The sequence below is a fragment of the Megalops cyprinoides genome, chromosome 7 (genome assembly GCF_013368585.1).
Source record: "Megalops cyprinoides isolate fMegCyp1 chromosome 7, fMegCyp1.pri, whole genome shotgun sequence".
NCBI lineage: Eukaryota > Metazoa > Chordata > Actinopteri > Elopiformes > Megalopidae > Megalops > Megalops cyprinoides.
The window spans coordinates 33531660-33555528 of record NC_050589.1 but is presented as its reverse complement, the minus strand read 5'-3'; the positions used below and the strand labels follow the sequence as shown (position 1 = coordinate 33555528).

The following is a 23869-nucleotide window of genomic DNA, read 5'->3' as shown; positions in this document are numbered from 1 at the left end:
AATTCAGGCTACTTTGGAGAGGTGATCTGCAGGGCCAGAATTTGGGGGTGGGGGTGTATATCACCTATGGAACAGTCTGTCGTTTATGCACCAAGTCCTAACCTTGGATTCAATCTAAACCACCAATTCATCCAAAGCATGAAAGGCTATTCAATTTTTTTTTAATTAAAAGCCCCACAATCCTTTTGCGATCAACCTGGTGCCATATTACACAACAAAATTGCTTGGTGGTTTTGATTGACTCCAAGGGTCACTTTTCTCGGTATGACAGCGCAAAATGAATCTGGGTGGTTTTACTTTTCGTTTTGATTGAATAGCGTTTTCCCCCTGAGGCCTGGCTTTTGATTGAATGCGGGTGTGAGCCCACAACCACAAGAGTCCCCAAACTGGGAAAATGCAGCTGGTGTGGCAGGGCCCCGGAGCCCTGGGGCCTTGGAGCAGAGGGGAACTCGGCTACTGTGTGTCTCACCCCAGCAGAAAGCAGTCGTTTCCCGTCAGGGTTGGGGCCCATCGGCAGCGCGCCCTGCAGGAGCCTAACACCGCGCTCGCCTGCGCTGTATCTGCTCTGTGGAGAGAGAGAGAAGATAAAACAGGGGTGGGGGGGTGCGCGGGGCTTCGATGTCTATGGCACAGGGAATTTCATGCGACATATTTCTCCCGGCCCGCTCAGAGGGTCAACCCGGCACGGGGTACAAAAAAAAAAAAAAAACTCATGGAGCGTAGAGCGAAACTCTCGATGGCATATGCGGAATTCTGAACTTCACGGGCACGGAAACAAAACCTGCCCTGATGGCAGCTGAGGAATCTGGAAAGGTCTGAACTTACGCAAAAGGGATAGAGAATTCCTGTGGATTCCCTGAGAGCGGTATGAATGGTGTACAGGTACTTTGCCACGCCCATATTGCGCACAAACATACCTGTCATTTGCGCATTTGTTCAGGAAATGTAGGATAGTGACACATGGGCAGACAAACTGAGGAACGTGTACAATGGCTGTTCTGATTTCTGAGCAGCTGCACAGAACACACAATCCCAGCATCCTTTGGGCTGCCATAGCAGCTTTTGCCTGACCTCACTGTATTAAAGTAATATTCTTTTATTATATCCATGTCAAATATTCAGTATAGGGAGCTCATCTCTAGTTTCTCCACTTTCCATTTTTAATGTCCTATAATAAGAACAAACCAATGGAGGAACCTAGATTGACTGCATGATAAATATAGAGTACTGAGTATGTGCATCACGATATTCCGGATATCACGATATCTACAACGATACGCTGCGTCATGGGGAACGTGCTGGTGCAGAGCCATAAGCCTGCACACTGCAGCCGCGTGCCCACTCACACCAGAGAGTCTCAGACTGAGACGAGCTTAACAACAGGGTGAGAAAAGCAGCCCAGGCCAATTCCTTCTCTCACCACTCACTCTGTTCTTGTCAGTCACATGCGTGCCGGTAAATTGGTGTTAAATTAAGCCCCTGTGATATGTTTAGATCCTACCGGAAACACATTTGCAAAGCCGCCCACTGCTGCTGTCTCCTGAGCAGGTAGAAGCCATGCGTCTTAAATGCAAAGCGACTGTACAATGAAAGCCCCTATGTGCAGCATACACGCCCACCAAGGCAACGCAGGCACAGATAGGGTGATGCTCCAACTGCAGATACTGCAGTACATTTGCTACACTGCATTCCAAACCTTACAATGAGCTTTTTCAGTAAGAGGTTAGGTAAGCTTGCACTGGGAAAGGGGTATTATATAAGACACCACAGAATAATTTACGATAGAACACTTCACATTAACTGCAAACTGCAAAGATGCATGCATGCATAAACGTCTGGTCGGTTGACGTGTCACCACAGCATTCGTTTTCTGCCCAGGTACTGCTCAGGCTTACGTGATTCTCTGCTGCTCTCACATTCAGATTACAATCAGCTGGATTTGGCCAGGTTCCACATAAACTTAATTTCAGATTAATAATCTGGTGAGAGGGCGGCTGTCACTGGCTCAATCTCCAGACTGCGCCCAGCAATGCAAATAGCGTATGAGGCCCGTGATGAATTAGCCTAGCACTAGGGAGTGTAAACAAGCTCTCCCCGGTACTGTATTTAATGGGCCCATGCACTTAACGCTGGCATGGAGCAGATGTGTTTGCCAGCGAGACTCCCCTGGGATACTGGCAGCCTAGGAGCTGGCTAGTTATTTACCACCAGTCTTGTCACTGGCATATCGTTCCTTTCTTGGCTGCAGTGAAACGACCCCATTATCTCCTAAAAGGAGGATTACCGAATTTATTAAACTTCCCGGTTTCTACCTAATGCTAACACGGAAACAGTGCACTCCTTGGGAATTCTGGGGAATAGATTTATTGGTAGCTGCAACTGATAATGAGGGATTATGCATGGATGTGTAAAGCCTTATTATGAAATTTCAGTCTTGAAATTGTGGAACCTAGCAAGCCAAGACTACCTTTCAATATATCCTGTTTTGGTTTTTAAAAGATCGATTTGAAACATGACAAGGCTATGAACAGACTAAAGGCTTACAGATTGTGAAGATATAAAAGAATTAAAACAAAACAATTAAAAAGCAACTCAATTTGAAATCTTTATAATTTTGCATTTTTAACATTTAAACAGTAATATAATACCATTACGTTATATTGCACATATGTTATGCTCCATTAGGGCTTCAAATGTCTCAAAGTACATATCACAAAGAGCAAGCAAATGCACAAAGTCCATAGGTAATTAAAATTGAGACATTTTCATGCTCAGAGAAGAATGAATGCGGTTTTAAGTGAAAAATCCTTATCGCTGTGACCAGTTAGTAACTCATGAAGCACTGTACATTTCCTCATTTTCCTAAGTGGGAAGCCCTTAAGGACACAAACCTTATACAATAATAATAGCACTGTCACCCTAATGCCAACTCTTTAATTCTAATAACAACTTAATTATTTACCACTAACGAACTGCCTCAAGCAACATTTTTTCATTTCAGAGATCACAGGAACTACACAAATTATCCATGAAAAAGGCTTGGTTACATTTGTACTATTAGCTTTTCTCTCTTAAATCAAGTTAAAAAAACTGACACTGTCAACATTCATTTCCTAAAATCCTCCTACTCAGAATTTTTTGCCTGTAAATACCTTGATAGACAGCTGAAATACCCGATATTACCCTTAATGCATGCAGGCATACAAGGGTTCGAAAAACAATGAAGTCTCCTTTTACGGGGGAAAAAAATCTCCATTTGTGTTCTGACACCTTTGTAACTCCCCCCAATGGGGTGGTACCACCACGACGGGAAGAGAATCCTCCTTCTCAGCCCAAACGATCAGGCCGTTTTGTTTCCACGCTGCCCCCACCAGGGCCCTCCAAGGTATGACTGCACTAATTACAGGAATTCAATTTGGGCCAGTCGGAGAGGAATTCGTAACTGAATTTGTAACTGGTTTGAGGGCACGGGTCCCTGCCTGTTGTCACCAGCGCGACAGCACACACTCTCCAGTCAACACCAATTGAGACACTCCCAGGAATTTATCAAAGAGAAACTTAGTGTTGATCCAGACACCATGTTTTCATCTGAATATGAGTTCATTAAAGGAGAAAAATGCACACAAAGATATACATGCAAGTATGTATACGTATGTATACATACACACTCACATATATACGATAAAAGTGGTATGATGGTATGAATACGTCTACTGCATACAATGCAACGTCTAACGTACAGGCAGCGTCATCCGTGAATGTAGAATTCAGATCAAAAAGCAGGGATTATGTACAAATGAAGGAAGCTGCTATTGTGGCAGCTCACGGTCCCAAATATGACTCTTTCTGAAAAGCGGAATCCGTATGAAGTCATCACTGATTAGGAATGAAAGCGTGACCGTGACAGCTTCATACCATCTGTTTCTTCTACGGAGGATAACTTCTTGACAAGGCGCAGGCTTATAAAGTGCAGGAATCTGATACACTCGCCTTTTATGGCACAATGAAACTTGTCAGTGTGCTCTGGCAATTCTCAGCCGGTCGTATCCCAGCGTTTCCTGTCCAGTGATGTCGCAAATGATGTCAAAGCTGTTTTTTTTTTGTTTTTTTTTTTTTTGGGAGGGATTAGCTGACCCGTGCACGGCACTGTAAGGATATCTCATGGAGAGAACACTGTCATGGCAGTTTGAATTCATTTGCAGACATCAGCTTTGTGTGTGAGAGTGTGTCAGTATTTGTGTGCTTGCGCGTGTGAATGCGTGTGCGTCTGTACGTATCAAAGTGTGTATGAATGTGTGTACATGCATGTGCGTCTGCGTGCATGACTGTGCGCGCGCGTGTGTGTGTGTGTGCACGCATGTGTGTGCATCTGTGTGCATCTGTGTGTGCACGCGTATACACATGAAGCAAACTTAAACACTTCTGCGTTTCAGAGATGTGTCCCTGGATACATTTGCATGTGCTTTGCATTGCCTTTTGCAGTAGTGGAGTGCTGCTGCGGTGTGCTGGGGCCCTGGCTATGCGCAGCCCGTGGTGCTGGCTGTCAGCTGGAATCATACAACACAGAGAATACAGCTGACATCAGCGACTGACGCTGGAGAGGTCTGTTTGAAACACTGTCAATGAAGCAAAAAAAGTCTTTTTCAAAGGTCCAGCTTTCCGCCAAAAGAACAACATATATCAGCTGAACAAACCTGATCCTACTGTTCATACACCATTCAGCAGCACTCTTGCTTTTATTTTTACCTGACTATGCCAATGTACATTAATCGCCATTGAGATAACCATTTAAAATGGACATATCATTAATCACACACTGGCCTAGCTGAGATGGACACAGAGTAACCAAGTATAATTACAGCTGCAGGATGTTCATTCTCTTCAGTGCATATTGCGATATATGAAACAGTATTCTTTAGAATCTTTGTTTTTACCAGATTTTGAATCTGCGTAGAACAGCAGGACTGTTCGCAAACACTGGCTCAGCTCAGCATCTCAGGATGCTACTTCTCAGCTAGAACATTACAGAAGATCTTTCGCTTTTCATTTTCAGGTTAAAATGCAGGAAAGTTCCAGTAGAGTGCATCGGATTTCATTCCTAGACAGCTGGTTGCTGGAAATTCTGATCTAGTGAGGTTTTATCGTTTGAAGCAAAAAAAAAAAAAAAGCCATTTTCATTTTCAAACTGATTTAGGGATTACTTCTCCAGCTACTGCAATAAAACTGCATTAAAATAATCCACCATTTGCATGGTTTATCTTTGAAAACGGACAACCCCCTTCCCTCAATCTACTTACTGCCATCTGTTCTTCCTGTGAATCCTAGCAGAATGCACAATTGAGAACCCATCACAGTTCCTCAATGTCAGTGCCTGGTCCCAGGGACCTCAGTACACAGCATGGCCTTGTTGTGAGCAGCTACTGTTACAGTTATTGTTTAACTGTAGCTGAAAAGATATGCATTCCGTTTCGGTTTGACTGTGGCTAACGGAAAATGTTTCACATTATTTGGCGAGAGGGGCAAACAATGCAAGGTCATGCTGAGGTAGTTCCTCCATTTAGTCAATGCAATGACAGCAGGTAAACGGGCCATGAGAGGGACTCTGTGTGTGTGTGTGAGCCTGTGTGTCAGTGATGGTGCCTGTGTGAGTATTTGCATATGCCTGAGTCTATGAGCTGGCACACAGACATGGGATGTGGAACATCTATATTACACTTCCTGTACAGTGCAAGCACATACAAATGATTTAAGTCTTTGCATGTGCAGAAATGGAGAGATGAATCCTATCTCCACTTCTGTGTTCTTTGCATGATTATGACTATAGAAAAAGCTCATCTGCAAAAGTTTCCAACTCCCTGTGCTGAAGGAGACGGCTTCCTCTCTGTGGAAATCTCTCAAGTTTGTCACCGGTAGCATCAGATGGGTGTCCACCCGTTAAACTAACATCTAAATCTAAAATCTAAATCTCTCCAAAAATAACCACAGATTTCCCAGACACATCAAACAGCTCACAGCGCTTCACTGTGTTTTTCAGTATTCTTTATGGAGCGATGACTAGCCATTAGCTCTGAGGAGAGTGCAATGCTAAAGATTTTGAGGGCAAAAACTAAAAGGTGCTTCTGACGTAAGAAGTGTGCTATCTTATCTTATACATCTTTTTTTAAAGAACACATCCTATCACATATCCAATGGCAAAGTTGGGCTAGGATGACCTGCTCATGATAGCCGCAATTGTCGCACAGCTTTTCAGTAGCAGAACTGCATAGTGCACATGATCACACTGTGGTCTGGGAGAAACCATCAAGCAACAAACAAAAAATTGCATCAATCTGGGCAATTACGCAGAAGAAAAAGCCAGGCAGTGTAGAATACACCGCAAGCTACAGTGAAACGTAACTATGTTTTTCATAAACCCAGCAAAAAATCACCCACTGGTGTGACGGGCATATGAAGCTGAAACTGAGATCCTAGCCCACGGGCCGTGGCGTCTGCGGGGTGGCACATTCTGTGCTCCCGCTGCAGGTCTGACTGCTCGTGCCCGTTGCGGGATTTCCACCGCAGGTGGCTCGTGTCACACAACACCGCAATCTGTTCTCGCTGCGGACCGACATGCCAGCGGAAGAGCAGATCAGATTGTTTGAAGCGAAACACAGAGAGTGTGGGAGGAGCCCAAGGGGATGGGCTCTGCTTCTTTGGTTGCGCAGCGATAGCGCGAGGAAGCCGCCATGCAACCTCCTGAAAATGCCACTGTTGGTGAGGCTGCCAAACAGCTTTTAGGAAAGGTGGCGGACAGGGTTCTTAAAGATTCCCGTCTGAAACAGGAAGAGCTATTCAAAGGCCGGCCCGGAGAGGAAAAACTGAGTGTCTTCAATGAGCTTTCTGCCCTGTATCAAGACTGCACAGGGCCCTGGTGATAACAGGCAGTACAATATTCGCAGAAGGCCCTTTTTAAGCATCTATATCGGTACACTGTTTTAGATGACAGCATTGGCCTGATGAGCAGGGCTAGCTATCTATTGTAGCTGGACTTCTGTTCATTCATGCTGGCTTCTCTTAAGTGTACAATATATGGAATGAGATTCGGTTTAGTTCCCAAGTGGCTCAGTTGGTAAATGCACTTGTTCTGGGACCTACTGCCCAAACCTATGTTTGAGTCTAACTGTGTCATTTGCGAAGTCAGGGTCATAAATGAAGAAAAAGGAAAGAAAAGTGATCTGGTTGAGGTTGTCCTGTAAAAATTTAGATTTTCAAGATTGAAATAATATTGTGTGCTTGTGCAAAGTATATCTGATAAACTTATAGCTGAGGAGAAACCCCCCCCCCCTCCTTGTGGTGTATTTGGCCAACGACCAGACAGGCCTTCACACACGTCCTTGACTGCCACTGACATGTAACTGTCATCTGGGTTATGGGGTGATAAGAAACATGATGGGAGTGGACACTGGACAAAGCCTCAGTTTCCACCCAATAAAAAACGAGTCTGGGACAACCGAGTGAAGATCAACAGGGGTGCTGTGTCACTTCATATCAACCTACAGCCAGCAGCTCAAAGAACAAAACAGATGAGAGAGTATTCCTTGTTAAAGGAGCCAAAGTACCATAATCATTTGTTTTAACTTTCCTGAAGTTTGGAGAAAGGCAAGAGAGATCAAAAGGAAACCCCCCTCTGCATTGGTTAAATTAATACAACTTTTCAACCGAATGGTACGGCCTTCGCTTACTTTTGTTCATTAGTGAGACGGCGCCTCGTTAAACGAGCTGGGATAACGGTGAAACTGAGAGAGAAAATGATACCAAGGGATTACTCCCATACTAACTGACACGCTTGCCCTCTTTATCCTTCACATCTAAATAAAATGCAGCGTGGGATGGTATGTTGGAAATGGAACGTATAAATCCATCAGGACTGTGAGTTTTCAGTCCTCCCCTTCTGAGTGGTGTCACACCGCATTTGGTATTATGAAAAAGGTGTTATATTTAGATGCTTGTTACAGGGGTTAAAGCCGGCTCAGAGTTTGCTCAGCGCGCACTCTGAAAACCACATTGTGAAGCAGGGTTGGAACAGGGGCAGTAGGCCATTGTGCGCGGGTGTTGACCGTTGGCAAACCTGGTCGAGAACGCACCCTGCAGCTCAGAACGCCGCCGGGTTCCCTTTGGACGCTCTTTGTTTTCAGCAATTTACAGCATGCGAGCAGCCTGAATGAGACACGTGGCTCTTTTCCTGGGAGGCATCTCCTTAAAGCAAGGCTTTCATCACCTCTACACGTAGGCCCCACGGCCCGGGTCTGTCGCCCGAAGGACCATCCAGCCGGTCCAGCCTTCAGGAGCGCTGCGTAACCCGCAGACCCGGGCTGGGAGACTGCACGGCCCCAGCAGACAGCCTCCCGTTAACCAAATCAACAGGAAGCAGCGAGAGTGCTCGCCGGCGCACTTGTTAAACCGCTGTGGAGTGATTCATGTGTTTCACAGTTGTTGGCAACCGGCCCCGCTGGCAACGTGCACTGCAAGGGTGCAGTGTGCGGCGGCTCTGGGTCGCCATTTTTCTCCTAGGGACCCAGCGAGGCGCAGAAACATCACCCCTCGCAGCTTTAAGAGCCTGAAGGAGGAAAAGAGGAACGCTGTTCAATAAATGGGTGGAAATGTGGGGCTGCAAGTTCAAATCCTATGCACGGCGCCGCTGCTGTGCCCCTGTACATGGTACTTCATTGTAACAGTTTCCGTATACATTCACCTGCTAAAAGTAGTCATATGTACAGGGATTCTGGTCGCCCAAATCGTCCGATAACCAAATAAACATCACTCTCTGTTGAGGGCCCCGTTATAGTTTCACGTTTATGGAATCTTTCAGTCCAATCCAAATACTCAACTGCTCTTTCTGTTCAGCTCAACATGCTGTGCAGATACAAACACGTGTTAGAAGTCCAGATATGTGTGGTTAATGTAGGGCCTCAAGAAATGCCTTATAAATCCTGGCGCCCTAATGGCTCACAACACAGGCGACATAATATCCAGGGAGCCAAGCAGAGGAGCTTTCATTACATTATCTATGATGAGACGTGCCAGCAGCTCTAAGATCGAATATGTAAATGCGCTGATATGAAAAGAACTCACTGGGAAGAGCATGCAGGGTTTTTAAAAGAGAAATTAAGGTAACGGATGCTTTGTGTTGGCTGACCTTAAATCCACTTCTACCACGGACATATTCTAGCCAATCACAAGAAAATGGCAATGAAGCCTTTTATTACATAGCCACGCCCCCTCCATCTGCCCACCCTCCACCACTTTTTCTTTTCACTTTGCATCCTGGAGCCTCCAATATGATTTTCTGTCCTCTGTTCTTGAGGACAGAACACAGAGATCTGCCCAGGGGGTGGGAGAAAGAGACCACCAGCACAGCATCCACTGGTCTCCTGACCTTCTGCTGATATCATCTTCACAAACATAATGCAAATTCCAGTGGCCAGAAACCACACATTTTCTGGACTGAAAGGTGCACGAAATAGCTGCAATTGTCAATGTGTGCCACCGTATGCAGAGAGGACAGTACATGGCTCAAGACATTCAGCAAACATTAACATTCATGAATAGATCATAACCTTGTACGTGGCTCCACACATTACGTAACCCTGAACACAATGTACATTCCTAATGTACCCTTAAACAAACATGTGATCAAACATACAGCTAAGATGTGACTGGAATGTAAATGTCTCCAATTGAGTAATCTTCTGCTGCCGGTAATTTCAACAGGAAGAGTCCAGCATTTAAAAAAAGGGCGTGTTTACGTGTGACATACAGAACGCTGCATGCTTACAGGAAGCTGCTTTCGTATTTCAGGAATTCTGTGATTGAGCGTATCTGCCTTTTTTTCTCTGCTCCCCGTTTTTTTTTTCTTTTTTTTTTTTCCTGAGCCGCGTTCCCGAGGGTGACCCCGGGTCGGGGTCAGCGGTCGCCTTGTTCGGCGGCCGTCAAGGAGTGCGAGTGTCAGGGTCTCGCGGCTCTGCGCTGGCTCCCTAATGAATCTGTCAGGCCCCGTTAGAGGCAGGCCCCACGTTCCCTGACAGTGGCCTGCGGACAGCTCTTATTAGCCTGGTAATGGCATGCCACAGGGGCAGATTAAGCCCGCGTGGCTGGAAAAAAAATCTCCTGTCATCTTTTCATTTATCGGCTTTGATGTAATAAAGGGCGCTTCCCTCGGAGCTGGTGCCGGCGATAACATCGGGGGCGGACGAGGTAAATGAAATTAACACGGGGGGTACGGTTTAGATCCAGGGGTCCATCCCTCCCTCTCCGAGGGAGGGCTACCTGCCAAACGAGTGCCGGGTGCCGAGCCGAGAAACAATCCAGAGACAATAACGCTCCTTATCTCCTGAGATAACGTCTCAGCTCCTCAACTGTACACACGCCAGTCAAAAAGACACGGGTGTGGTTTTATGGCTTTACACTGTCCACAATTCTGTGATCACATGGTTGTAGCAGCACACTTGTTTTGGAAAGGCTGTCTTTTGCCATAAAAGGTGAAACACAGTAGAAAGTAGCCATGGTAGTATGATATTTTTTTCCTAAGAGAACTACTTTCACAGTGAATAATTACTCCAAACTAGCGACAGGAAAGCTAGGCTTCAAGAGCCGCAAACGTGAGTGGCTATCATATGTTAGCAATAACTCATTCATTCGAACAAATCATAGCGTTATGCAGCGGAGAGCCAAGTCTTTTGATTTGTTCAGACAAGCCACTGACTGGCAGCTCCTGGGGGCTCCACGCATCACAGAGTTCAGGAAGCCTCCCTCACCCATCAGGGCTGGGAATCTTATTTGGCTACAGCAAAGCTGTGAGAGGAGCATAGTTTTTTTCTCCACAGTTTACCCTTGTGTTTCCTGTGTGGATGCGGCACGCTCTTGCCTCCTACGCCTGTTACTCAATGTGTCACAACAAGATTCGCTCTTCACGGCCATTGCTAAACATCTGCACGATTTCACCCAGAAGCTCCTGGCATCTTCATTAAAATGATGTGATTATTTCACCCCAAATGAACAAAACAAAACATACCTTAGTTCCAATCAGAGCTGATAATTTCATTCATTGGTTGCTATTAAGCTGCCTTCATATTACAAGCACTGGTGTACTGCATTAATCCAAAAGCCACTGGACCCGGTTTTGTAAGGAAGACCTCAGGTTTATTTTCAGTGCGCGTGTACTCATAAAAAAACACATCATATAGTTAGGCAGTCTTATAGGGATTTCACTGGTGCCAGCGTATCTGAAAAGGTGGTCACATGATTGCATACCTCCTACAAGCAAAAATGTAAGTCCTTACATCGTGTCACGCTTTGCTTTAAAAACCAATATGACCACACCAGTCGCTTGAGGTTGGCTGACTGTTGAACGTTTTCTAAGGACTTTGCTACCACCCGGCTGTGATCACATCTGCTACTTGGAAACTCAAATGATAAAGGGGTGTTTACTGTCCGATGCCAAACCGCAAACCTCTGTCTCTTCATGGACGGACATGATCGCCTAGCCTCATCCAACCAGAATCGAGAGAAAGCAAAATAAATCAAACTCTTCATTAGATGTTCTTGAGTGCAACTCTCAGTCCAGGACAGAAGTGGGAAAGGGGGGAGGGGAAGGGGGAGCTAACTGACTGACAGATACCTTTAGTCTACAAGATAACCACCCCTGTTTTCTCAACAGTACTGGCAGCCTCTGCTCTTGGTGGACGGACACCAAGAAGAAAAGGACCAGTTGAAATTTCAGACAGGAAAGGGTTAAGTCTCTTATCTCGGGTCTCCAGGAGAAATTCCTACTAGAAGCCACAGTCCACTGATTTCCTGCTTTCTTGCCCAATGCCCTATTTATACTCTCTGCTCTAGAATACCACTGACAGCTCTTTCCTTGTCACTGACACATTTCCTGCCATTCTGGCTTTGACATTTTGGTTTCTGAGTTTGTCTGGCAGCCTTCCACACAGCCCCTTGTCTCTACGACAACCTTTGCTGAACTCATCAGATTAAAATATGTTTCTCTTTTACTGTATCCCTCCCCCAGTCCAGTCCCACCCTCTCCAAATTCTCCAATTGTCCCATGCGGCTCATTTCGGCTTGGTGTTCCGAGAGGTTGTTTTCAACCAAAAAAAATCCTGCTCAAAATATTGTCACATTTTTGTATATGGAATCTGAAAACTTGTACAGGCAGCACCAATTGAGCGTATTGATAAGCACAAATGGGGGGAACCAATGTAGCAGAGACGTGCTCTTTAGATATTCTTTGTGAAACATTGTGTAACAACAATCTCCTTCCCTGTGGCCCTCACCTGCACCACAGATATTCTACACACTGACCGGATATTCATTTGTCTGTCATTACTGAAGGTGAAGGTGAAGATTACAGTGTTGTCATTTGGGGGTTTGTAACTAATATTCATGAAGGGGCTCAATTAAAAACAGACTATCCATATTTTATACAGCCATGTGGACAGAACTGTAATCTTTTACCAACAGCAACCTCCTAGACATGAGAGAAGGGAGGATGGAAGGAATACAGGATCTGAACATCTGTTCATTATATAAAATATCCCTGCCTGTAACCACAAGACATAAAATTGACAGTCTTGAATAATTTTAAGAACTACAATGGACAATACCACACAAAAATGACACATGCTAAACAGGGGTGCCTATAGGAGCTCGATGTGGTAGGCTTGCGGCCTAGCTCAAAAAACACAGAGACATTTCCCCTTGCCGCTTCTTCATTTCGAGTTTCAAGGGAGACATTTCAGTGTGCCAAAATGCCTTTTCGCCAGCTGCTCCATGGACGTAATACCATCACCCTAAATAAACCAATCAGCGAATGCGATCTCTTTAATAGGGTCTTGGCAATAAGGCAGACTGAGCTGTGCCCCGTCTGTGGGTGCCCTTTTCTGTGCAGAGGGCAAAGCACTGTATATGCACACGACTGAAGGTCAGGCGCCGAGGCTTAAAGGCAACAGCGGCAAGGCCACTATGGGTACAGAGTTCAGCCTCGATCAACCGTGCAGCTCGACTGAGCGCTATTCACAGCGAGGAGGCGGAGAAGGAGGAGGACAAGAAGGAGGAGGAGGAGGACGGACAAAGCCGGCGCTTGACGATGTTTCTGACCTCAGCGGCGGCCGCGGCGCGCGACTCCGCATCCGGCGACGCATCGCGCCATCATCAATGGGCTCTATTTTCCCAGTTTGAGGCAGGCTAACACGAGGTCACGTGCTTCCCAGAACACTGAGGGGCTCTCAGAACCAACACAGCTTTCATGTCAGTTTAATACACAGCAACACAGTGGCTTGAAGAACGGAAAAGCACAGAGGCTCCTATAATGGTATATGGCGGCAGAGAAAAGCACTTGACACCTCAGAGGGGAGACTCGCGTTTTACGTTTGCACATCGCTGCAAAACACTTATGCTTTTTCATCTCCTGAAAAGGAAAGATATTTAATTATTTAAATTTTTCTTATTTCTGTACCAACCCCCTTTGGCCACATAAGCCTGGGAGGCACTGGAATTAACTCTTTGTTTTATAGCACGAGTTCAATAAATCATTGCATTATGGCTTCCCTTCTTTATTGTGCCCCATCTGTTACTGATATCGCGTGTTCCTTTGCCTCCCAATGAATTTCCTAGACACTGTATTTCACCTTCTGGCACGTCACAAACATCAATGCTCTTTTCAGTTTCTATATCATTTGTAAAGTGATACAGAGCAGAGGAGAGTAATTCTTCAGTTTTTTTTTACCCCTACAGGTAAAACTGGAGAAAAACAGCTCTGAGTGACAGGCTATACAACTTCTTTGGAAACTGCTCCATTTACTGTATCTTTTTCAGGGACTCATGATAAAAATTTAACGCTTTGCCAAGGCAATTTGAATGGAAGTTGTCCATGTGGGAGCATTCACTGACAAGGGCCAGATTACATCACTCTAAACCCAAATCATCAAACCACACTCAGAAGGCTAAGAGGTGACAGAAATGTGATTTGCATCAAACTGTTTCCCTCTGACTGTTCCACACAGAATGTCAAGGTTATCACAATGCAGGAAAAACAATGTCACTGAGCTGCCCCTAGTTGCCTGCATGAATATTTTGTTTGATAAGTTCATAGAATTTGATTTGAAAAGCAAAAAAGGATCATAATGTTCAAAAAGTGAGATCTTGGTGACACAAAAACACAAAACACACCCCCAAAAAATCACATATGATGTTAGCTACTGTGTTCATTAAAAATAGGCTCAGTGATTCTTGCAGATATGAGAGAGGAAAAAAGGGAAATGCACAGTATACCACAATGATATAAAATAATGATGCAATAATCTCAGATATAACTGAAATACACTCAGAGTTGATTCCACCTCCACCATTAGCAATACCAACTGCATAGAAATGGATTGAATGAAATGAACTTGACTGTATCTTATGCTGTAACGCTGACCACCGATGCTATAAGACCAATTGTGCTGGCTCTCAGCGGATGATGAATACTCAAAGAATTAACTGTCAGAATCTACTGATTCAAAGCCAGCTGACATCAGCAGCGAGGCAGTGTTCATTCGTCAGAGTTGGTTCATCTTTCCATGCCTGGCGCAATAAGCGTGGTGCACAAAGAGTCAAAGTATTAAGGAAAATGTGACGTGAGAGCAGCTCTTTCAAAAGCCACCTGTCGGTCTCCAAACAATGAGACATGTTCAAATGCTACAATCAAAACACCCGCCATTGCGTAAGACAGGAAACAGTTCATGATAAAAAACAAAATCATTCAAATAGCATAATGGACTTACACAACTGAAACATAATGGAAAACAGCTAATGCTGCCTCAGCCTAGTTGACCGTACTGAAAATTATCTGAATAAATAAACATAGGATCAGTAAGGCCACTTTATCTAAAAAAACAAACTCGGAAGGGACTTGTGGTACCTTTTACAAATGATTATATTATATAGACATTTACTGAGTGTTATCAGTAGGACAGAAAAAAGCGAATCACTGTTCTTTCTGATAGAACTAAAGCAGCCCGAGTGACAATGCTTCTCCTTTCAGCATATCCAAAAACATCAACTCATAACACAAGATGTTGGGAAAAGGCAATCATTTTGTTTTTCCCTCACAGCGTTTGGCATTTTCAATGAATGTTAATTAAATTACATTAATTACTCAGCCATTTGACAGTTACCGCATGATTACTGCTAATGACAGAGATACGTGGTAGGCGCTGCTTAATGCAAAATACATCGGAGCCTCGTTAGCCGCTGTTAGCGTGTTCCAAATGAGTAATTGTGCCGAATTAGAAAACCTGTATCAACAGAGACCTCCATCACAATATGCCTTTTTCCCCCTCATCTTATCTCCTTATAACTCTGTCCTCATATTAGCTCTCTCGTATCTGTTAGCCGGCAACTTTGTCCACCCCCACCCACACTACTGCAGTAGCTGTGCCTGGTTTACTCTGAAAAGCTGCTATCTTACATCTCCATCAGTGCTTTTTCCTCTTGCCCTGAGGGTACTGCAGTCAGCTACAAGTTTGTCTGTCTGTCTATCCACATCAAAGGCGATGCAGTAACAACGTTTTACCACTAGAGGTCAGGGGGTTAAATGAAAGGGGCGAGGGTCTGCTATCTCTGATTGCACCTGTTTTCCATGTTAATGAAGTGGCGAATGCAGCCGCCCAGGACAAAGAGGCAGGCAGAGTGAGTTCTCCTTGGCTTGACCCTGCAACCCTGGAGCAGAACCATGTGCATCCTATATGAGCAACACAGCACTACATTACATTACCTTTGCATTGCAGACAATCTTATCCAGAGTGACTTATATCACTTGCAATTTTTACATGTTGTCCATTTATACAGATGGATATTTCCTGAGGAAAATGCCCAAAGGTGCAGCAGCAGGGCCTAAGCAGCAATACTACTGCCTATGTGCTGCATGTGTCCAACCTTACACGCTACATAAACAACACTGCACTTGTGCAAATCTGTACAGAACAAATGCAACAGTGCATGCTACACCCAGAACAGAACATGTTACATGTGCAACACCACACATGCACAACTTTGCATGGTGCTTTTGAATTTTTACAGGCTACACTTTACACGTGCAACTTTGGCAACTACACTCTACACGTGCAACTTTGGCCACGTTTCAACATTCCTCAACCATTCTGGGGTGAGTCAAACACTAAGAAAATATCTAAGAACCTCACTTTAAAATTGGTCCTCATGGATGGCTTTCATTTATTTTAGGAAGGAACCACCTGGCGTGATTTAATATCTTGTGAACAGTGGGGTCATTGTCTGCACTGTGAGATACTGTCAGTGACCCATTTAAGACAGGCGCACAGAGCTGACAAGGGTCTGTTATGTCTGGGATGGCTGGGAAGGCCCAAGGCCCCAAAGTGGCGCTGCCTCCATTTGATACAAAGAAAAATATATTTAGCTGACTGACAGACTTTCAGCTGGAGTGGTGGGCAGTTGGTGGGAAAGAGCTGATTCCTGTGGAATTGTGGGAGAAAGAGGGAGGGGGGTTTCAGTCCACCTCAATGCAAAGCCTGCTGGATTTTGCATAAAATCATAGTGGGCCACTTTTTATCTGCCACGCCGAGACATCAGCTCTGCAATGCCACTGTGTCAAAAGGAAGATCTGAGTGTTAGGTTAGCGGCTAGGTGCAGCTGTGCTTAACCAGTTGTTTCCAGGCCTGCAAAGCTGAAAACACCGAAAAGGGAGTGCTAAAGTGCTACAAATAAAAAAAACCTTGAACAAACATACAATAAATCATACACAGATATTTCCTTTAAGCTTTCACTTTTACTAGTGTACCACACTATGTATTGATTGGGGGGATTGACCAAATTACACATCATGAGACACACACTAAAACTTACAGAAAATGAATATAAAGATTTAAATGCCCTTGAGACAAATTTACATTTCACAATGAGAACAATGTATTCTGTAGAAGCCCAGATGAAAATGAAATATATTGAGAAATATGCTGTTTGCCCCAGGAATACATTGTAAATAAATTTAAAATAGTAATGCAAAGCAGAAACATACTGCAATATAACAAAATGGCAAATTTACGTTTTGTGAATATACTGATTGTGATTAAACTATATATTTCCTTATTTAATCATATATTTAATCCTATTTAATCCTAATTTATCAAAATATATTTTTGTATGGGAAGCAAATGCCTGAAGTATCTGACAGATATCAAGAGTCAATCTTACTGAAATGTGCTTTGTCAATAAATTTTAGAAACAATTCAAAGCAATTCTTCTGTTTCTCCATTGCTTTCAATAGTTTTACAAACGGTTTGTCAGAAACCAAGAACTCAGCACTTGTTTAAAGCTATGACAGAGTCCCTTGTGTTTACTTTGAATCTGGGCCAGAACCATGGTTATAAACCTGGTGATTCATTTTAATGTGAACAATGTTACAGATTTAATGTGTCCATTTGAACTTGCAATAATATCGCTCCCTTGGGACACGGAAAATCCAAAGCAGCAATTATGACAATACATTTTACTTCCTGTTTTTCTGGGGGACCCTGTGATTGTTCCTTTATAAATAAAGCTTTGAATGGCAGGAAAAAAACATGGAGGAAGATTGATGAAGACATAGAGAGAGTCATAATGGAGCCAGCAGTCTGCCTGTTACAGGAGTAATTAATTAATTGTTAGTGTTAAAATATTTCTGTGGCTGAAAGCATGCTCTATTATTTTAAAAAATCTGAGGGGAATTTCTGTGAATTCAAAGCAACTTTTCAAAATTTCCATCATCTTTTTTTTTAACCTCTGTAAATTCCGCTCTGGGATTTTTTTTTGAATAGAGTAATCTAATTACATTCACTCGCCGGCTAGAACGAATTAATATTCATTAAAGTGTGGCAATCGGCAGAAAAATTCAATCACACGTTCTTGTTTCTTTTTCCGTGTAATTAAATCAGTTCAAATGAAAAAACATGTAAACTCACCGGTGATTTGGAGACATTTGCATTTTTAATCACAGCAGATTAGTTTAATAACTCAATCAATCTGTGACAGTCAGAGAGAGAGGGGCCTGCCGCACGTTGTCACGGCCGCTTAGTTCTGCCATTTCAGCCCATATCCTATTATGCAAATCAGCTCGGGATAGACACATATAGGGGTTTATTCCTCAATCAACCACCAGCCAAGGCTATTAACTGATAATCCCCAATTAGCACACCATTCACCTTAAAACGCCTCTGGCGTGTTTGCGATTTTTGTCTCGTTTACCCACAAACATCAGTGCAGTTAATGGCAGCCATAGAGTATCTGGGAGGCCTCCACTCTTGCCTTTATATCAGGCAGAGATACTATCTACTGAAAGTCTCTCCCAACAGAGGCAGCTAGAATCTCTGCCCAAAGCTTGCCCTAGTGGAAAAACCTCAACCAACATAAGCACACCACTCCAGCAAGACAAACTGCCTCTGATCAAACACATGCAGTGTTCTCCCAGGTCATCACCCCCACATCTGTTCCAGGTGCCACTTTCCACTCATTCAACAAAGAGAAATGCACTTTGTTTTAAACTGGTGAGTCGCTTAGCTGATACCCAGGGTGATTTATATAGATTATATATTACAGAACTTATACTTTTATATACTCTGCTATATCCTGAGAAGATAAGTGCTCCACCCTGGACTGCTCCACCCAGGACATATACCCGCAACCCTGTGGTTACAAGTTCCCAAACACTGTATGACATTTGTGAAAGTAAACCTAGTTCCTTCAAACTAAGGCAAAAATTCATCTGAAATCTACAAAGCAGTCAACATACAGTAGAAATCAGTAGAAGCAGAAGTACAGTCGAAGTATTATGGCCTGAATTCAAAGTAACTGCAATGCCCTTTCTACTTAACTCTGAGCAGCAAATATATTCTTTTTACTTCACAGTATCATGTAATCTGAATAATTAAATTGATGAAAAATGTGTAAAGATTAAAAAATACATTATACTGGCTTAGTATAACATTATACTTGCTAAGTTGTAACTCAATTTTAAGGGCAAAGTAAATGGCGGTTAGACTGAATCTGGACTCATGTTAGGTTAATGTCTACACCTAAGGGCCTGTACAGTATACTACAGAGTTTTGCAGAAAGAAAGAAGGAAACAATCCATAAACTAGATTTCAAAACTGAACAAAACAGTGTTTAAACCATGACAGGTCTGAACTGACAAGTCAATCACAGCAAACAATCAAAAGCGATTTGAAGATATGCACTGGTAGCAGAAGCTGCTTCCACAATCTGGTCCCTGCAGACTCATTACAACGTCTTCCAAAAGAATGCCATTGTGTAAATTAATTCCAGGAAAAAAGAAAAAAAATGTCCATATTTCTAACTTGCAAAACAAAATAAATGGTTTGGACAAAAATGAGGCATCTACAACATTGGGAATATTACCTACAGGTTTTGAAAAAACGGCATAAATCTTCGCCTCTTGATTTGGGAACACTGGTATCTCGGACATACTGTAAGAGGATGGTGTATTGGATAATGAGTGAACAGTGTGGTTCTGCACGTACCAACATAAACAAGTTTCCTGCATATGGCACACAGCAAAGTCCAGACCTGAAACTGTGACATCACCCCATTTATTTATTTCTGAGAACATTCGCCGGTGTGAATTATGATTTCCTGCCAATCGAGGATAATCGATGCACACCTCACTGGCGCGGTTCGCAGTTCACTTCAATTAATTAAGCATGGCCTGGAATTTAATTGCCCATTTAAAATGTCTTCATTATCTGTGTCAACATTCTTTATTGCCACTGAAATACAGCACCTATTCCTTTGGCTCAGGCTAGATTCCGTTGGCCAAATTCAATAAATCAAGGCAAACTACAAAAAACGGACTGCATGCAAATTTTGCTGCATCAACAGATATAAAAACAGAAACCTATTCTTATGTGAAACTCCACTTGGTATGTGTGTCACCGTTATGGGTAACATGAACAACTAGGACACAAAGACAAACAGATATACCAGTGCTCTGTATGTAATCCCACTGTGTGTACTGTAAAACGCGCAAACCTTAATGCGTGACGGGTGCTTGTCATTTAGTTCAATCATCAAAATACTGAAATAAAGTGTAACAGATACTGCCAAACTGATAAAGACCCAATTTTTCACAGTTTAGATATTTTCAGTGTTCTTGAAATTCCTCCAAAGAGTACGGACCAATCATCTAATACTTTTAATTTGGCCCTGAAAATGTGTAATATTCCAAAAAAGAAAAAAGGAACAAATAACTAGCAAACAGCAAACAAACTTCCCTGTCAGTTAATTTTTCTGTTAATGTAGCAGCAGTAAAAGTGTTTCATATTACACCCCCTGTTCAAAATAATTATTTCAATTTTTAACTTCTGCTTTTGGGAAATGTGCAATGAACACCAGCCGCCAAATCAAGTGAGAGGCCCAGTAACATTAAGTTCCAGTGAAACATTTCACTTAAAGCCCACAGCACAGGATCATACTTCTTCTGGACTCTTGTTTCTGGACCTAGCTAATGAATTTGAGATTAGGAATGAGATCATTAACACACAATGTGAAAATTTGCATTTACATGCATGCATTTACTCACAAGGCTCCTATCATGGAGATGCAAACTCTGCCACACACTGCACTGCACTGAAAATTCTGTACACGTACATGTGTGCATGCTAATGGTAGGGAAGTTGATATTTGGCAAATTGTGTGTACACTGTATGCTGTTTTAAATATGTCAAACACGTGATACAAATGTGCCCTGCTTACTGGAAAAGAAGGCTTGGCAGATGTGTATGGTTACAGCAGTGATGAGGAACTACTATAATAAAGTGTTTAAGTTAGAAAAAATGCCCTCTCTGTCATGGTTTGGCAGGCAGATGCTGGATTATGGTCTTTGAATACAGCCTAAACACTTTAAAGAGGCTTTACGGTAAAGGTTGCCCCCTAATTCCATCTTATTCTAATTATAATAGCAAACAATAACAAAATCTTTGGTTTGGGCAATCACAAGAACTTGGCAATTCACATCAAACCCATTTTGGTTACCATCCCAACAACAAGAAGCACAACTGCAAAGATGATATGTTTAACATGTTCAAGTAAGGAAATTATAGGCTTTCTCTCTCCTCCTCCCTCCCTCTTTCTCTCTCTATATTCTGACTGTCTCATAAGTCTGTCTTGGTCAGTTTTCGTATATACAACATAATTTAATCCGAATGGAGTCTGAGGGGCAATGGCATGTCTTAGTGCCCTTGCTGCACACCCTTCAAAATGTGCCCTCATTCTCAGTTTCATCTTTAGTGTGGAGTTAAGTGTGCCAAGAAAACTACTAATGCCACTTAACATAGGCCCTGAGAGCAGATGTCAAGGCTGACAGATACAGAGAAAGTGTATCATTACAGAACAATGCTTAAGACTGGCTTTAGAGAAAGTGGAAATGGCTTGTAAGGTTTAAATATTCCCCACTTCAATTCTATTCTTACAGCTTTAAGAAAGCCTTTTGAAGGCATTCATTTTTGTTACTATAATTGTGAACTGTACTTTCATCACTTCTGTGAACGCACATGACTTTCTCCCTTCCTGCCTAATGGCACCAGGAAAAGTCCCCGGTGGCACTCCGTCAGTTCCAGGTTGGGAAGCCATCATCTACACAGGAACAAATATCTGGGGAGGAAAACAATGGAGGAAAATACACAGCGTTCACCTGGCTGTTGACGGTGCTTTAAAATAACTCTTTGATTCGCTGGTCTCTTAGAACATGGTGGAATTCCACCCGCTGCCCCGACGGGCTACCTGCTACCGTTGAGGGGAAGCAGAGTGTTACAGTCCCAGTGCCCGTGTCCACAATCTGCCTTCATCACAGCAATGTGGCAGCTGTCTTTGCTTTGCGCAGGCAAACAGCGTCATTAAGGGCGGCCCTGTTTGTTTTGGTGTCCGATACCAAGCCCTGAGCAAACACGCACATATCTCCCCTCGCCGTCGCACAGTCCTCCCCTGCTCCAGAGTTTTAAATGCCACATTTTCCAGTGAGTCAAAACCAATTTGATGGTATCTGTGGTGGCGCTGGTGCGGGGTGGTTAAGGCACCGAGCTGTAACCAAAAGGTTCCATGTCGATTCCCTGGAGGGGCACTGCTGTTGTACCCTTGAGCAAGGAAAGTGACCGGAATGGTTTCAGGAAATGTCAGTGAAAGAATTCTGCAAAGCATGTATGTTGTAGTATGGCACACCAAGGTGCCGTTGAGCTTGTTTCAAACATGCACAACAAACACAAATGACAAATTACAGTTCATCTTTGGTCAAAAAGGGACACTCCCTCTAGAGACCCAAGGGGAAAATCACAATAACTCATTCTGAAACCGTACAGTAGATTATGCAAGATGTAACGAGCAAGCAAGCTATGGTTGTTAGAGATTTCAGTTATATAGGCTAGCACATATAGTGCTCCCTCACAGTAATGACTGCCCTCATTGACTACCCTTATTCAAACACTGCTCTGACAAATCGAAATAATAAGAAAGGGATGGAGATTCGGCAAGACGCTGAGAGAAAGTCAAAGTCTCTACAATCATGTATTTAAGCTTGGATTATGTTAAACCAAATCCCAAAGCATACATTGTGTTCTACTATGTATGATCATACTATGTGTTCTTACTATTTTTACATGTATGTCATGACTGATGCTTAAACAATGTATCCTTTCAGATGAAAACATGTTCACAAGTCTCTCTAAACAATAGGTGTGGCAACATAATTGGCCACACAGGCAGGCAGCTCATACACTTTGTATAATACTTTTTTTCTCTGCAACAGAACTACATTACTTGATGGGCTTTGTAGTTAGTATGAAAGGTTGTCTTGTTTGTTCTGTGCACCTGTCTCATTGTGGGTTTTTCCACTCTGCGCTTTAAAACTAACTAGGCCCGACGCATGAGCACTTTGGATTTAAATCATCATCAGACACTTTGTGGCCAGGTAAACACCATTGTCCCGCCGTCGGTATAAAGGTTATAAGTCCGAGTTTCCTTCTTCTGAGCACTTACTGTGATAGCTCCTTGTCAGAAGCCCTTTGCATGAAAAGAGGACTGGGCACAGGAGTTTGGCAGTTGTTGCCTTTTGCGGCGCTGCGTTGGCAGCGACACGCAGTGCGCTGATTGCGATTGCTGCTGGGGCTGACTCTTTGTTTTGCAACAGCGATTTAATGTCTTATCAATGTGTTTTCATAACTGCTGTAGCAGGCAATTAATAACTGCGCCAGCTCCAAATTGCCAAGACAAATGAGGGCCCTTTGACTGAACTTGTGTGCAACAGCCTGCGTGGAAGGCATTGCCAGTGTCCTTTCACTGTTTATCAGGCTTATGGTGTGATTTCTAAAGCTCCTCGAGGCTATGCCACACGCGATCGCAAAGGGATGGGGGTTGTGTTGACAGCACAGAAGTTCCTTTATGCAAGCAAAGTGCATCAGTGGTTTGACACCCTGTCCACAAAGAAACAGAACAGAGAGAAAACACCAGACAGTGTCCCGCCTTTGCAATGCTATCCGGCAGTGTCAAGTTTGGTAATTTTGCAGATAAACACTATTTACACGAGCAACATGCCCTCTGTGTGGACACTATGTGCCAATTCCAACTTCTGCGTTCTTTTTATTGATTGAGATCTTCAAAGAAGCCTCCCATCTCGGCAGCAGTGCCAACCAATGACATCAGTTCACAGGTGCCTCCCGAAAATATCTATGAATCACGTTGGGTACAATTTAGCTGCAGCTTTTATTTTCAAAGGACATTTGGGACAATAAACTACAGTTATACGCAGCAGGGTGAATTGTGACTCTACCGA

General features: G+C 43.4%; 1 protein-coding gene across 5 annotated transcripts in view; it reads right to left on the bottom strand.

The window, feature by feature from the left end:
- LOC118781403 (TOX high mobility group box family member 2-like) overlaps positions 1-23869 on the bottom strand; it is a 109403-nt gene that overhangs the window by 65088 nt on the left and 20446 nt on the right. For 3 of the 5 annotated variants that reach the window (XM_036534428.1, XM_036534429.1, XM_036534432.1), the window contains exon 2: positions 470-565. The exons of the other annotated variants lie outside the window; for them this stretch is intronic. In XM_036534428.1, coding sequence (XP_036390321.1) covers positions 470-565 — 96 coding nt within the window. The remainder of the gene's footprint in view (positions 1-469; positions 566-23869) is intronic. 5 annotated transcript variants of the gene reach the window in all.